This window comes from Trichechus manatus, unplaced genomic scaffold (genome assembly GCF_000243295.1).
Source record: "Trichechus manatus latirostris isolate Lorelei unplaced genomic scaffold, TriManLat1.0 scaffold00004, whole genome shotgun sequence".
Classification (NCBI taxonomy): Eukaryota; Metazoa; Chordata; class Mammalia; order Sirenia; family Trichechidae; genus Trichechus; species Trichechus manatus.
The window spans coordinates 29,980,455-29,993,812 of record NW_004443940.1 but is presented as its reverse complement, the minus strand read 5'-3'; the positions used below and the strand labels follow the sequence as shown (position 1 = coordinate 29,993,812).

The window sequence follows — 13,358 nt, the reverse complement described above, 5'->3', positions numbered from 1 at the left end:
CTTGGTCTTATGCACAGAACTAGACAGCAGTTGAGACTTCATCAACGAGTGTTTTGTCTGTGTTCCTCAGTCTCTGTAAGCAGGACTTGGGGAACGCTGCGTGGGAGATCTCGATCTCTCTTATCCAGGAGCCTCTTGGCTGATAATCTTGTCATTATCCTTTTGAAGAAATACAGAGCCCTGTAGACTTTAGAGTGTATGCCTGGCGTTGTTGTTGATGATAAAATACTTGGCAATCTAAGATTAGTAACATTAGAGGAAGTACTTGTGGATGGCATCCAGAATATTAGAGTTGAAGCCAATGCAACATGGAGAAAGATGGGGACAGCTGGATTGGGCTTTAAAGAACTGGAAAGGGAAACTGTGAGGCTTGATCCCTCTCAACATTTTCCTTGTTGGTTTGGTAGAATAAAGGGAAGACATGTTTATATAAAGTTTGCAGGAGACAGCTAAAAGAACTGAGTTCCATGTTGATACTGACCAGTGCTTCTCTCTCTCTCTTTTTCCCCCAGTAAAATATGAAAGAATCAAATTTCTTGTAATTGCTCTGAAGAGTTCTGTGGAAGTCTATGCGTGGGCACCCAAGCCATACCACAAATTTATGGCCTTTAAGGTATCAATCAAGTCCATTTAAAAGTAACATCAGCCATGCTAGCTGTGACCAAGAGCCAGGGTATAAGTAAAAACTCTGAACAGTTAAAACTGATAATATAAAAGCTACATGCTAATCTATAACCTTATCATAAAATAGGCCATTGCTAAGGACCTGTTAGCTTTTATTTCAGTGTAATTAGCTTAGTTATCTGCTTTCCAAGCCCCCTGAGTGTAGGGAGGAGAGAGCCGAACGCTGGGCAGACACTTTGATCCCTGTGTCAACAGGATAACAGAGGAAAAGACAGAACACACTTCCACCTTCCATTTAACTTAAAAAGCAGACTTTCCACCTGAAGTCATGAATGTACATAAAGAGTTAGGAATGTTTTTGATAATAAAAAGATATTCAGTAATCAATTTTAAGGTACAGCTATATAACTGAGTACTAATTAAAAATTAAATTACAGAAATACTTAAACGACACGAAATGTATATTATACAATAAATAGAAGAGTAAGTTAAAAACATGTATAGCATAATCCCATTTTTGTTTAAAGAAACAAAGTTGTTCATAGAAAAAATATTAGCAGTTATCTGTTGGTATTTTTAATATTTCTTTTTTGTAATTTATTGGAGTTTGCACTAAATACACATTTATGAATTTAATTTAAAATAGTATTACTATGGTGTTAAATATCATAAATGATCTAATAATATCATTTTTAATACTAGACACAAAACCTTCAACATAGCCCCTGAGGCCATTTTAGTGCAGGGCACAACACTGAGACTTTTCTCCTCCAGAATGGTTAGATTACTTTTTTTTTTTTTTAAATGGTTTGAATGTTTTATTAAAAGGATAAGCTTCAGTTATTTAGAAAATTTACGTATTTAGTTTGCCTAATTCCCCAGGGAAGCAGGAAATAATCCAGGGTTACCATATTTGTTTAAGTGTTACTGCCTCAGATTGGTTGTGAAATGACAGTTATCTTCTGAGGTCTGGTTTTAATTTTCCTTATGTACCAGGTACTGTAAACGTTCATAAATGTTACTTAATTCTACTCTGTTTCATCGTCATCATCCCAGTCCTGTGAGCTGTGGATAATTTATGAATGAAGAACAGAGACTCTCCGTTACATTGCCGGCCATTGCAGTACATCATTACATTACAGGCTATTGCAGTACATTATGACCTTTAGTCACCATATTACTTTAGTCAGAAAATTAAAGAAATCTATGTAGCTGGAAATAGTGACTACAAAGATAAAAAAAAACCAAACTCATTGCCGTTGAGTCTGTTCTGACTCATAGTAACCCTGTAAGACAGAGTAGAACTGCCCCATAGGGTTTCCGAGGCTGTAATCTTTATGGGAGCAGATCACCAGATCTTTTGTCCCGAGAAGCCACTGGTGCGTTCGAACCACAAACTGCTGACCTTTTGGTTAGCAGCCGAGCGCTTAACTACTGTGCCACCAGGGCTCCTTGACTACAATGTAATACTGAAATTCTCAGTCTGTAACTCCTACAACTTTTCTGTCTCCATTGTCTGCATTTGGATAGTTGAATGATATGCTGCAGAAAGTCCTCATTATTTCATTTTCATACATTTTTTGAACAGGACAAACAACAGAGCAGTAAGTGACAGGGGAGAATTCCTGGCTGGGACAGGGGAGTTTGTAACACGGCTTCTGGAAGGAGTAAAAGCATGAGACAAAAACCATAAGACAAAAGCATAAGACGGACTTACTGTGTGCTGGTGTGGCTCAGTAATTGAATAGACTGAGTTCCTTGGGTCTAGTTTATCTAGTTTGAGCTATTAGAAATAAGTTCTACTTACCACTTATTTCTTACTGCTTCTCTCAATTACTCCTTTGTAGTCGTTTGGAGAATTGTTACATAAGCCATTACTGGTGGATCTCACCGTTGAGGAAGGCCAGAGGTTGAAAGTAATCTATGGATCCTGTGCTGGATTCCATGCTGTTGATGTGGATTCAGGATCAGTCTATGACATTTATCTACCAACACACGTAAGAAAGAACCCACACTCTATGGTTGGTTGACTGGCTTCATTTTGACTTTTTCTTTACTCTGCTTAGTGAACTAACACAAGCAGGGATGCCTCACTTCCCCGTGGTGTGGGGGTGAGTATTTAAATGATGTGCCATTTTGAGTAGGTCCATGTTCTGAGACAAATAGAAATTCACTGTCCAAGCTCTGTGAAGCCCTTGCTTTGACTAACATGGGATGGATATGGGGCAGTTGCTGACAGGCCACAAGGTTCCTGGGTTGGGAGCGGTTCTAAGAACATACCTTCTCGAATGGGGCCCACAACCAATATGTTCCAGGGCCTCAAAAAACACTAGTCGTAGAGTATATGACCTGTTAAAGATAAACTTTGGGATATATAGCTCATGGGTTCTCCAAAATATTATCCTGTTGCTATGTTTATTACCAGGAATATGGTGGCAGTGCATTCACCAAGACAGTCTTACTGTACTTTTATTGGGCTGGAAAGAGCCAGAAACATGCTTCCCTGTGCTTTGTTCCTCTTCTCTAGATCCAATGTAGTATCAAACCCCATGCAATCATCATCCTCCCTAACACAGACGGAATGGAGCTTCTGGTGTGTTATGAAGATGAAGGGGTTTACGTGAATACATATGGCAGGATCACCAAGGATGTGGTTCTGCAGTGGGGAGAGATGCCAACTTCTGTAGGTATGTGTCATCAAGGAAAAGGCAGCGTTCTTAAGACTGGAGCCGTCTCTAAAGTTGCATATGTTTATCAGACTAATCATGTTGTTCAAGTCCTTGGCCATTTAACAGAGTGGTTGGCAATAGATGGTAGAAAGTTAGATTATAAACTGTGGTATTTGTGGTAACTCTGTGTAGTGAACAAAATCCAAGTAAGTATGTTTTTAAAACTGTCCTCATAATCCCTCATTTAATCCTTACGACATCCAGGGGGAATAGGCCAGATTTTTTTGTTGACTAATTTGTGGAAAGTAAAGTGAGACAGAAACGTAAGGGATTTACTCTTACAGGTGACAGAGCTGTACTAAACACACTGCCTCGTCTATGCTTACCCACTTTGGGTTCAGGAATAAAGGAAACAGGCTGATATTTGATGTGTACATGGTTTTTAAGTTTAAATCTCCAGGTTATTTTGGTTTCATTGCAATTAAAGTCACTGTCTCTATTTGTTATTTCTTCTTCTTGCTTTCCCTCATGTCTGGATTCAGGAAAATATGTTTGCCTCAGGGAAATTAATAGATGCAGCCATGGATCCAAATTATCGTTTTCCTGGATACACCAGGAAGTTACAAACACAGTACTAGAAAAGTTCCTTAAAAAACAAAAACAAAAACCCCGTAAATGCTAGACATTCATTTGTACGTATGTATCTTATATAAGCAACATCTTTTCACGGCTATTTCTTTATCTTTAACAATCTGTGTTTTTCCCTTTCCCAAAAGCATATATTCGATCCAATCAGACTATGGGCTGGGGAGAGAAGGCCATAGAGATCCGATCTGTGGAAACTGGTCACTTGGATGGCGTGTTTATGCACAAAAGGGCTCAAAGACTAAAATTCTTATGTGAACGTAACGACAAGGTAATGGTGTCCTTATAACTTCTCTGTTGCCACTGTCTTTTAGCCATGGCTTATTACCCTCGGAATTTGGTGAAGCCTTTCCTTGGGGTTTTGATAGATTCTGAAATAAATACATCAAAACAACCAAACCAAACCCGGGACCGTAGAGTCGATTCCAACTCATAGCAACCCTATAGGACAGAGTAGAACTGCCCCATGGGTTTCCAGGGGGCAGCTGGTGGCTTCAAACTGCCAGCCTTTTTGGTTAGCAGCCGAGCTCTTAACACTGCACCACCAGGGCTCCAAATTCAGCAAGGGACTCTGTAGTAGTCACTTTTTAGACATGTCTGTGGACTTAGGGTGTATTTTATTTTGTTTTGCCATTACATTACTAGAGTTTCCTTTTCCTACAGTGTCTCCCAAATCTTTCGCCTTGGAAAATCCATATAACTTTACACCTAAGCCAGGATTTTGTCAGCTTTTTGGCTGATATTTTCCTAAGTATATTTAACATAGCCATAACTATAATAGTCTGAATTTCAAGCATTTAAATATTTTTATCCTTTCTAGTATTGTATCCCTTAAGATTTGTTAATAAAAGGCATAGAAGTAAATTACAGCTACTTCTCACTTACCAACTATCTCATTATTTGACATTTCACATTTATGACAATAGTGAAGAATCTACTCTCCAACTGTTCCGTGTGTTAATGACATGCATCTGGCAGGAACGAATGTCAAGGTGTGAGGCAAGAGTAACACTGGCAATGATAGTCAAGGTTATGTGTCAGCTTGGCTGGCCCATGATTCTCAGTGGTTTGGCAGTTATGTAATGATGTAGTCATCCTCCATTTTGTAATCTGATGTAGTCATCCTCCATCTTCGCATAACGCTGATTTTTCACATAATGACCAGGTCTTTGAAATCTAACCGTGTTGGTAAGTGAGGAGTGGGTGTATATTATTTTGACTATAGAGTCAAATAAAGTAACCGACATATTTTAGCTTAATTTTTAAAAAGAGAAAGTTAGATTGCTGAAGAGTTATCCCCATTGCCGACTGAGTTTTTTAAACACGTTTCTCTTTTAGAAGGCATTAACGGTGGAAAGAACCCATTTTCAGAAACGCCATTTGTTTTCCTCGAGTTCTCACAGGGTGGTGTCGTACGAGGAGCCATTGAGTGACTAAGCCCTCTCACTTGCAATATGAATTGACCACACATGGTCACTCCTTATAAATGACAGATTGATACCATTGCAGATTTCCTTTGGAAGAGACTCTCTGAGGTGTTAACCTTCCCACACTTGGAGGTCTCCAGGGGTGGCTTTAGGTAACTTGACTGGGGAGCCATAGGAAGCATAGCCCCCAAGGAATGTGTTGTATCACCCCAATAAGCCCCCTCTGCTTTGTCTCTCGCTCTCGCAGGTGTTCTTTGCTTCTGTCCGGTCTGGTGGCAGCAGTCAGGTTTACTTCATGACGTTAGGCAGGACTTCTCTTCTGAGCTGGTAGAAGCCACATGGTCAGAGGAGTGCTGGCCTCCGGAGTCCTTCAAGATCCTGAGAACTTGGAATTCCTTGCAACTGGAGCTCAGCCCTGCACTGGTGCAGCCCGGACAGCCGTGTGCACACCTCCCGTGTGGGGTCCTTTCTCTCCTTTCCTTTCTGCTCCTCTCTTCCCAGTTGATCACCCCCTTCTCCTCTTTTCCTTCCTCAAAAACAAATCAAGTCTGCAATGCAGCTGGTGCTGTTCCGATTCTACCATCAGGTGCTATGAGTGTTCGGGATCCAGCATCAGCCTAGAGAGCAAACACCTTCCCTTCAGCTCCAGAATTCCTTGTCTCTGAATGACTCTGTCTGTGGGTGTCTGAAGGTGGAGACTATGAACATGCTGTTGGTTTTCTTGGAAGTGGGCACAAGGAGGTGAAGAGTGGTGGCATCAAAAGCAGTTTGCCGACGCAGAGACCAGATTTAATATAGTAACATTAACAATGTATTTAATTGACATTTCTTTTTTGTAATGTGACGATATGTGGACAAAGAAGGTGCAGGTTTAAGAAGTTAATATTTATAAAATGTGAAAGACACAGTTACTAGGATAACTTTTTTTGTGGGTGGGACTTGGGAGGCGGGGCGGGTGGGTTAAGGGGTCCCATTTTGTTTCTTGGATTTTTTTTTTTTTTTTTTGGCCTGGCCAAGAAGTCGGTCATTCTCTGTGTACCAGGTTTTGCCTAAATCATGTGCAGATGGTTCTTTAAAAAAAGAGAGAGAAAAGAAGATGTGTGCGTTTTGTTTAACAGCCAGAACTTCATTGTGCCACAGTATTAGCACTGCCTCAGTTAGGGTTTAATTTTTGTTTAAACCTGGAAGTGCAACAATTGTTCTGTTTTACCACAGTCTGCACTTGCGGGAGGAAAAAAAAAAAAAAAAATTTCCAAACCACATGTTTATTTTTTTGCCTACCTCATTGTTTTCAATGCATTAAGAGGTGGTTTAGTTTCTATGTTTTTGGAGGAAAACATTAATGTTTAATTTAATCTTAATACCAAAACTGTCAGATTGAAGTTTGCCTGTTGATTTGTCACAAGTCTCAGCAGGCCCGAGGAAAATTGTCCATGAAAATGGGGAAATAGCCTTATGGCTTTCTGATGCTGACTAATGCAATCTACTTTCTGAGCTTGGAAAGCAGGCGCTTCATTTTTACCAGATTCGCCATTAGCGGTTGGTGGGCCGTGGTAGCCTACAGCACAGAAATCTCCTCGTCCTCCATTCGGGGTTTGGTAGCAGACAGACGGTCACATTAGAATAGTCACACAAACTGTTCAGTGTTGTAGGAACTTTTTCCTAGGGGTGGGGGTAGTTCCCTTTTCTAAAAATGCAATGCACTAAAACTATTTTAAGAATGTAGTTAAAATACTGCTTATTCATAAAACGGCATCTTCCTGTGTTTTAGGTATAAAAGCCAAGCCCTGGCTTTTCTCTTTCTCTCACTTGCGCTCCTGTTCGCTGTTTTTTAAACCAATTTTACTTTATGAAAATGTCCATGACATTTGTAATAAATGTCTTGAGTAATAATTTGTTTAGTGGCTTCGTGATCATTAACTCCTTTGAGTATATTAATCTCTAGATAGTGTCGTGATTCCGCCATCTTGCTTTTTGTCTTATCTTGAGTCTTGAGTTGGGAGTATTGTGTGACGGTTGCTCTAAACTATTCATTCCCTAAACAGAAGCTTGGCGTCTCATAGGCTTCATCTTCCTCCTTTGTGGTTAATTTTCTTTTATGACATGAAATTGGGGGTTTTTCCTTTCCCTCGCACCAAAATGTAGCAATCATTTACACCTATCTGCCAAGTCTGTGCCCAGCTTTCTTGGCCCGTTCGGCATCCATTCCAGCTGCTGTCATTCCATTCTTCTCGTTCAGCATTTTTGCCAAAGGCTCTCCTGTGAGCTGCAAATCTCTGGTAAAAAACTATGCACGCTCACTGTGCTCACTTCAGCAGCATACAGACTGAAAATACACGCACTCACAAACGCAAGCACAACAATCATTGCTACACACCTACAAAGACCAGAGAAAGCTTTACTTTCTTTTGGAGAGACAAGGAGAGGGAAATAGTTTGTTTTTCCATTTGTATGACTTTGGGAGTAGTACTAATGGCCAAAGCAGAAAGAACTGGTTCTCTTCTACTAATTTATATTCATATAGAGACAGTTAAACAGTTAATCCCACCTTTGGAAGGACTTGAAATAGGCCAGATTCCATTCCCATAGGACTGGTCAAAAGCAAATTCCTGCTGATGGGTTCCTGTAAGTGCGTGTTTGCTCTGGTAAGATGATGTGTGTCCCAGGGAAACCGGGTGTGTGTACAAAAAGGAAGAAGAACCGGGTGGCATGGTTAATTGTGGCCCCCTCCCATGGCATTAGAAGTAAAAGGAGAGGAGGTGTCTTTGAAGAAATACTAAATTTCTGGTGCCGATAATGGAAAAAAAGGGGGGGATACGGCAGTGTGGCATCTTTTTCTTACATGATCCACAGACCTGCCCTTCAATGTGTGTAAATCAAGTGGTGGTGTACAAATAATGCAAATGGCATTTCACTGGAATTACTGAGTATTTGGAACCTGACGAAAACTAGATTTCCCTTACAAGGTCATGGCAATGGGGTTTGACCTCAAGTAAGAACTGTACCTGTCATACATTTCCCAGTGCCAGGCACCCACTTGGCACTGCCTTGGTGTTTGAGTTGAACTTAATTGCTGGGCTTAACTTACTGAAGCCAGACAGCCATTCGTTGGTCCTCGTAGGACTGGGTTCCTGGGGATGCTTCACTTGGCTGGTGTGGTCCTCACTTCTTAGATCACTGCCTGGTAAACCAGATTGTCACTGTAGCTTGATGCAGGCATCCCATGAGGTTTCTCCGTGAAAGATTGTGAACTGTTGACATTTCAGATTCTTTTAGAGAAGGAATGCCTTTTTTTCCCTTCTGCAGGGTAGTGACTTTTCCACAGAAGTGCCAAGATGGCAAAATGACAAAAGAAAACAGTATTATGGCAATACTATGTTACGAATGGAACATTGAACTCTTATTGAAGCAGTGCCCCTCAAAACAGGGCAAAACAAAAACACAAATAGGTCTCTAGGCTTAGTGAAAGCTTTAATCAATAATAACCTTTGTGTATTTAAATCAGAGTAACTCTCTATTGAGTGAGGTGTTCTTACTTTTTTTTTCTCATGCACATGCTATGTTGGAGAAAATGTTTACAAAAATGGTTTTGTTACACTAAAGTGCATCACATATTTATGGTTTATTTTTAAGCGATTTTTTTATGGGTTATTTAGGTTTTCATCTTAGTTATAGTACATTTTTGGTGATTCCTAATTCCTAATTCTGCCAACTCTAAATTGGCTAAATAGTAATACAAATGACAAACTGCATTAAATTTACTAATTACAGAGCTGCAGAGCAGACTGGTGGCAAGTACACACTCAGCCTTTTTTTTTTTTTTTTGCGCAGTGCTCACTTGTCTTCTTTGTATTATGAAAATTATTGTTGTCCCTCCCCCCCTTCTTTTTCCTTCAATAAAGTAAGAATGACACCTGTCGATGTGGCAGGAGTTGCGAGTATGTTCTGATCCTTCAGCGTGTTTGCTCCCGTTAAAGAGCCGTGTTTTCTGCGTATCTCATTCCCCGGGGCCACCCCGGTCCGAGGTTAGAGTGGCCGGCTACCAGATCCGACGGGCTCGCCAGAGGGACCACCAGGCTCGGGTTGTGAAAACTGCAAACGTTTGTCCAAAGGTCTCAGAGATGAAATGATTGATGAGCTCTCACTGCCACGTTCCTGAAGCCCACACGGAGAAAGCTGATCCTTAACGGAAGAAATAAGGTGTTACTTTTCCAAGTCTGAACTGGATGGGAAATAAAATAGCTTCCTGTCTAATACAACAAAGTAGCCCTTTCTCAAACTGGCTCGTGGCAATTGCTGTCAAGTGGGTTCCGACTCATCGTCACCCCGTGCGTGTCAGAGTAGAGCTGTGCTCCATAGGGTTTTCAATGCCTGGTTTTTCAGAACTAAATCACGAGGCCTTTTTGCCGAAGTGCCTCTGGGTGACTCGAACCTCCAACCTTTGGGTTAGCAGCCGAGCACATTATCCATTTTTTCCACCCAGAGACAATTAGCTCATAAATAACCAAAAAAAAACCAAACCCGCCGTCAAGTCGATTCCGACTCATAGCCACCCTCCCTAACAATTGGAGCTCCTTCAGAGTACGGTTGTGGATAAGTCCTTGGGTTGTGCCCTTACTGATGCCCCCATAGGGCTGGTGGGCGTGATCCCCACTTGACCTGTGAACGCGCTTTCGGGTCAGACACCTTGCCTCAGCCTCCATGCCTGGGGAGGGCCAGTCATGTTAATAAAGGAGTTTTGTAATTTAAAATTTGTAATTTGAAAAAAAAAAATGTTATTTCTCTAAGGAGACTGAAGTGGTAGGTGCCTAGGCCACCAATGAGTACGTCTGTTGGGTGCTGCATTGCGTGTGTGGCAGCTGTGGGTGATTAGGAGTAAAAACGCGTGGAGGGCTGTTTTCTTCGGGGCTCATTCATTCCTCCTGTTCCAATTTTCCTCCCTGTTGATGGGGATTTCGCTTAAAGGAAGCAACCAAGATGAAGTCCAGCTCTTTGCCTTGACATCACATCAAAGGATACAGCAAAATGGCTCTCTCGACCATCTACCACTTGTTTAAAAAATAATGCTTATGCTTCACTCTTGGGGAAGTAGATGGTATGCTTTATAAAGTAAAATGTCTTCGTTATATACCACAAGTGGGTGGCTTTAACAAACATTTATTTTCTCACAGTTTGGGAGGCTGGAAGTCTGAATTCAGGGTGCCGACACTAAGGGAAGGCTTTCTTTCTCTGCTCTGGAGGAAGGACCTTGTCTCTTCAGCTTCTGCTCCTGGGCGATCTTCATGTGGCTTGACACCCCTCTTCCCCATCTCTGCTGGCTAGTTTGCATTTAATCTCTTACATTTCAAAAGAGATTGCCTCAAAATGCATCCTACACTAGTCCTGTCTCATGAACATAACAAAGAGCCACTCGCAAATGGGGTTATAACCACAGGCATAATCCCAAAACCACTGCCTTCAGTCTTCTGACTCATAGTGACCCCATATGGTTTCCAAAGCTGTAAGTCTTTCTGGAAGCAGAGTGCCACATCTTTCCTCTGCAGAGTGGCTGGTGGGTTCGAACTGCCAAACTTTTGGTTAGCAGCTGAGCACTTTAACCGCTGTACCACTAGGGCCCCTTTAACTGAGGCATAGAGGTTAGGATTTACAACACATTTTGAGGGGCCACGATTCAATCCGTAACATTTCACTAAGGAATTAGAAGTTGGGAAAAATTGGTTATTATATTTTCTTACATAAGAATGAATGTGTGTTCAAATATTATGTTCTCATACCTGGTCTACTTCTCACTTTATCGTAAGGCTGATGACCCTTACCTTATCCATGTTTTAAAACCTTCCTGAAACAGCCCTATATTTCCTTCTGCCTTGTGGTTAATAGCTGCTAACCAAAAGGTCAACGGTTTGAATCCAGCAGGAGCTCCTTGGAAACCCTATGGGCCAGTACTACTATGTCCTGTAGGGCCGCTGAGTCGGAATCGACTTGATGGCAACGGGTTTGGTTTTTTGGTTTGCCTAACTTCGCTATGCTTAAACAGTCAACCTATTTTGTCTTGTTTATATTTTGATCTAAGTGGTAAAATTCTGGCATCTTGCCCACTTTGTGTGATGGAATTTTGTGGAGGGATATAGACAGGGCTTGAGCAAGCAACCGTGCTGTTGCCTTAAATTTGTTTGGAAACTGGTCTGATCTGTAACCCTTAGAAGCCAGTATTAGCTCTTCCACAGTAAATGATGTTAAACATTCTTAACAGCTTTATTGAGATACAATTTATATACCATACAATTTACCCATTGAAAGTGTATCAGTAAATGGCTTTTGTTGTAGGCACAGAGTGTAGTGTCATGTCCATTACCGCAATCAATTTTAGAACATTTGGAACATTTGTATTACCCAAGAAGATACCCTGCATCCATTACCCCCTAGTTCTTCCACCTTCCCATTCCCCTAGCCACAGGCAACCACTGATCTGCTTTCTGTCTGTGGATCTGCCTATTCTCGGACATTTCATATAAATGGATCATACTACACCTGGACTTTTGTGACTGGCTTCTTTCACTTAGCATTTTTGAGGTTCATTCATGTTGTAGTGTGTATTAGTACTTCATTTCTTTTTATTGGAATCCTTGCTGCCTGCCTTCAGCTTTGGGACCATTTACCTCACTGATATGTATGGTACATACTGAATATACCCTGGACTGCCAAAAGAACAAACACATCTGTCTTGGAAGAAGTACAACCCGAATGCTCCTTAGAAGCAAGCAAGGATGGCAAGACTAAGTCTTATACATACTTTGGGCATGTTATCAGGAGGGATTAGTCCCTGGAGAAGGACATCATGCTTGGTAAAGTAGAGGGTCAGCGAAAAAGAGGAAGACCCTCAACCAGATGGATTGACACAGTGGCTGCAACAACGGGCTCAAGCACATCAACGATTGTGAGGATGATGCAGTGTTTCGTTCTGTTGCACATAGGGTTGCTGTGAGTCGAAACCGACTTGACGGCACCTAACAACAACAACACCTCAGTGACAGCTAACTAGACGCCCAGCTCAAACTAAAGCTGCAGGTGTTAACCTTTCGCCTCTCAGAGAAGAAACCCTAAAAAGCCACCTTAGAAATGGCTTCCTGCTGAGATGCTTTTTCAGTTTGAGCTCTTAGGGACCCAGTGATATCCTTTCCCCCACAAATGATCTTGATGCTGAACATCAGGCTCTTCATAGGCCAGTTACAATGTGTCAGATTTTCACCCAGGGGACCATCCTGAAAGTGCAGTCTGCCATGTCTGCAGACATAGCCCCTGCCTGCCCATGAAGAGTGCACCTTCCACCCAAGGATGGGGGGGACTAGTGGGGTTCTCGGGGTGTCCAAGGCCTAGATCAGGATACTCGGGTTGTCTCCCCTAAAGTGTGGGACATAAAAGCTGACCTTGCTGAGCTAGGCTTCTTTTCTCATCCTAGGCAACTGCATGCAGCTGTCACAGCTCTGAAGGGCCTTGTCTGTTCCCATGGGCATTGGGACATCACTTCAGTGCTGTCTCCTCGAAGGCCTTCAGTTGTCCCCTAGACCTTCCCTTGTAGCGTACACCATTGAGCAAGTGTGGAAGCTAGTAAACTTCTGGGAACTTGGTGACATTGGGTCAGTGTAACAAATTGAGCAACCCTTGTGCTGAGCTCAGTCCTGGATGTGATGCTGCTTTGGCGAAATGCATGGGAGTTACCAAAGCAGGTAACTTGGAAAACGGTGCTTAGTGTATTCTAGAAGTTGAAGAACCTTGAATAGCGGTGCGTATGTAAAAGATTTAAAATAGCAATGTGACTGTGTTAAAAAAGCCGATAGGGGCTTGGACTGCATGGATAAAATCGTTTCTGAACATTCTTTCTACGAATCACCGTGTTCCACTGTGAGGAAAGAGGGTCTGATTTTAGCTCAGATTCCAAAAGGAAGTTCACTGTAAGGAACTGAGAAATCTGAAGAGGAGTGTGCAGCGTGAG

General features: G+C 41.8%; 1 protein-coding gene across 7 annotated transcripts in view; it reads left to right on the top strand.

Moving 5' to 3' along the window:
• MAP4K4 (mitogen-activated protein kinase kinase kinase kinase 4) overlaps positions 1–9,126 on the top strand; it is a 230,808-nt gene extending 221,682 nt beyond the window's left edge. For 6 of the 7 annotated variants that reach the window (XM_023733938.1, XM_023733942.1, XM_023733939.1 and 3 more), the window contains 5 exons: positions 513–613; positions 2,472–2,621; positions 3,152–3,311; positions 4,070–4,209; positions 5,613–9,126. In XM_023733938.1, the coding sequence (XP_023589706.1) occupies positions 513–613; positions 2,472–2,621; positions 3,152–3,311; positions 4,070–4,209; positions 5,613–5,696 (635 nt within the window). In that variant the 3' untranslated portion in view covers positions 5,697–9,126. Of the gene's footprint in view, positions 1–512; positions 614–2,471; positions 2,646–3,151; positions 3,312–4,069; positions 4,210–5,612 lie in introns of all 7 variants that reach the window. The other variant, XM_023733929.1, reaches the window with a different exon arrangement.
• The last annotated feature ends 4,232 nt before the right edge of the window (positions 9,127–13,358 follow it).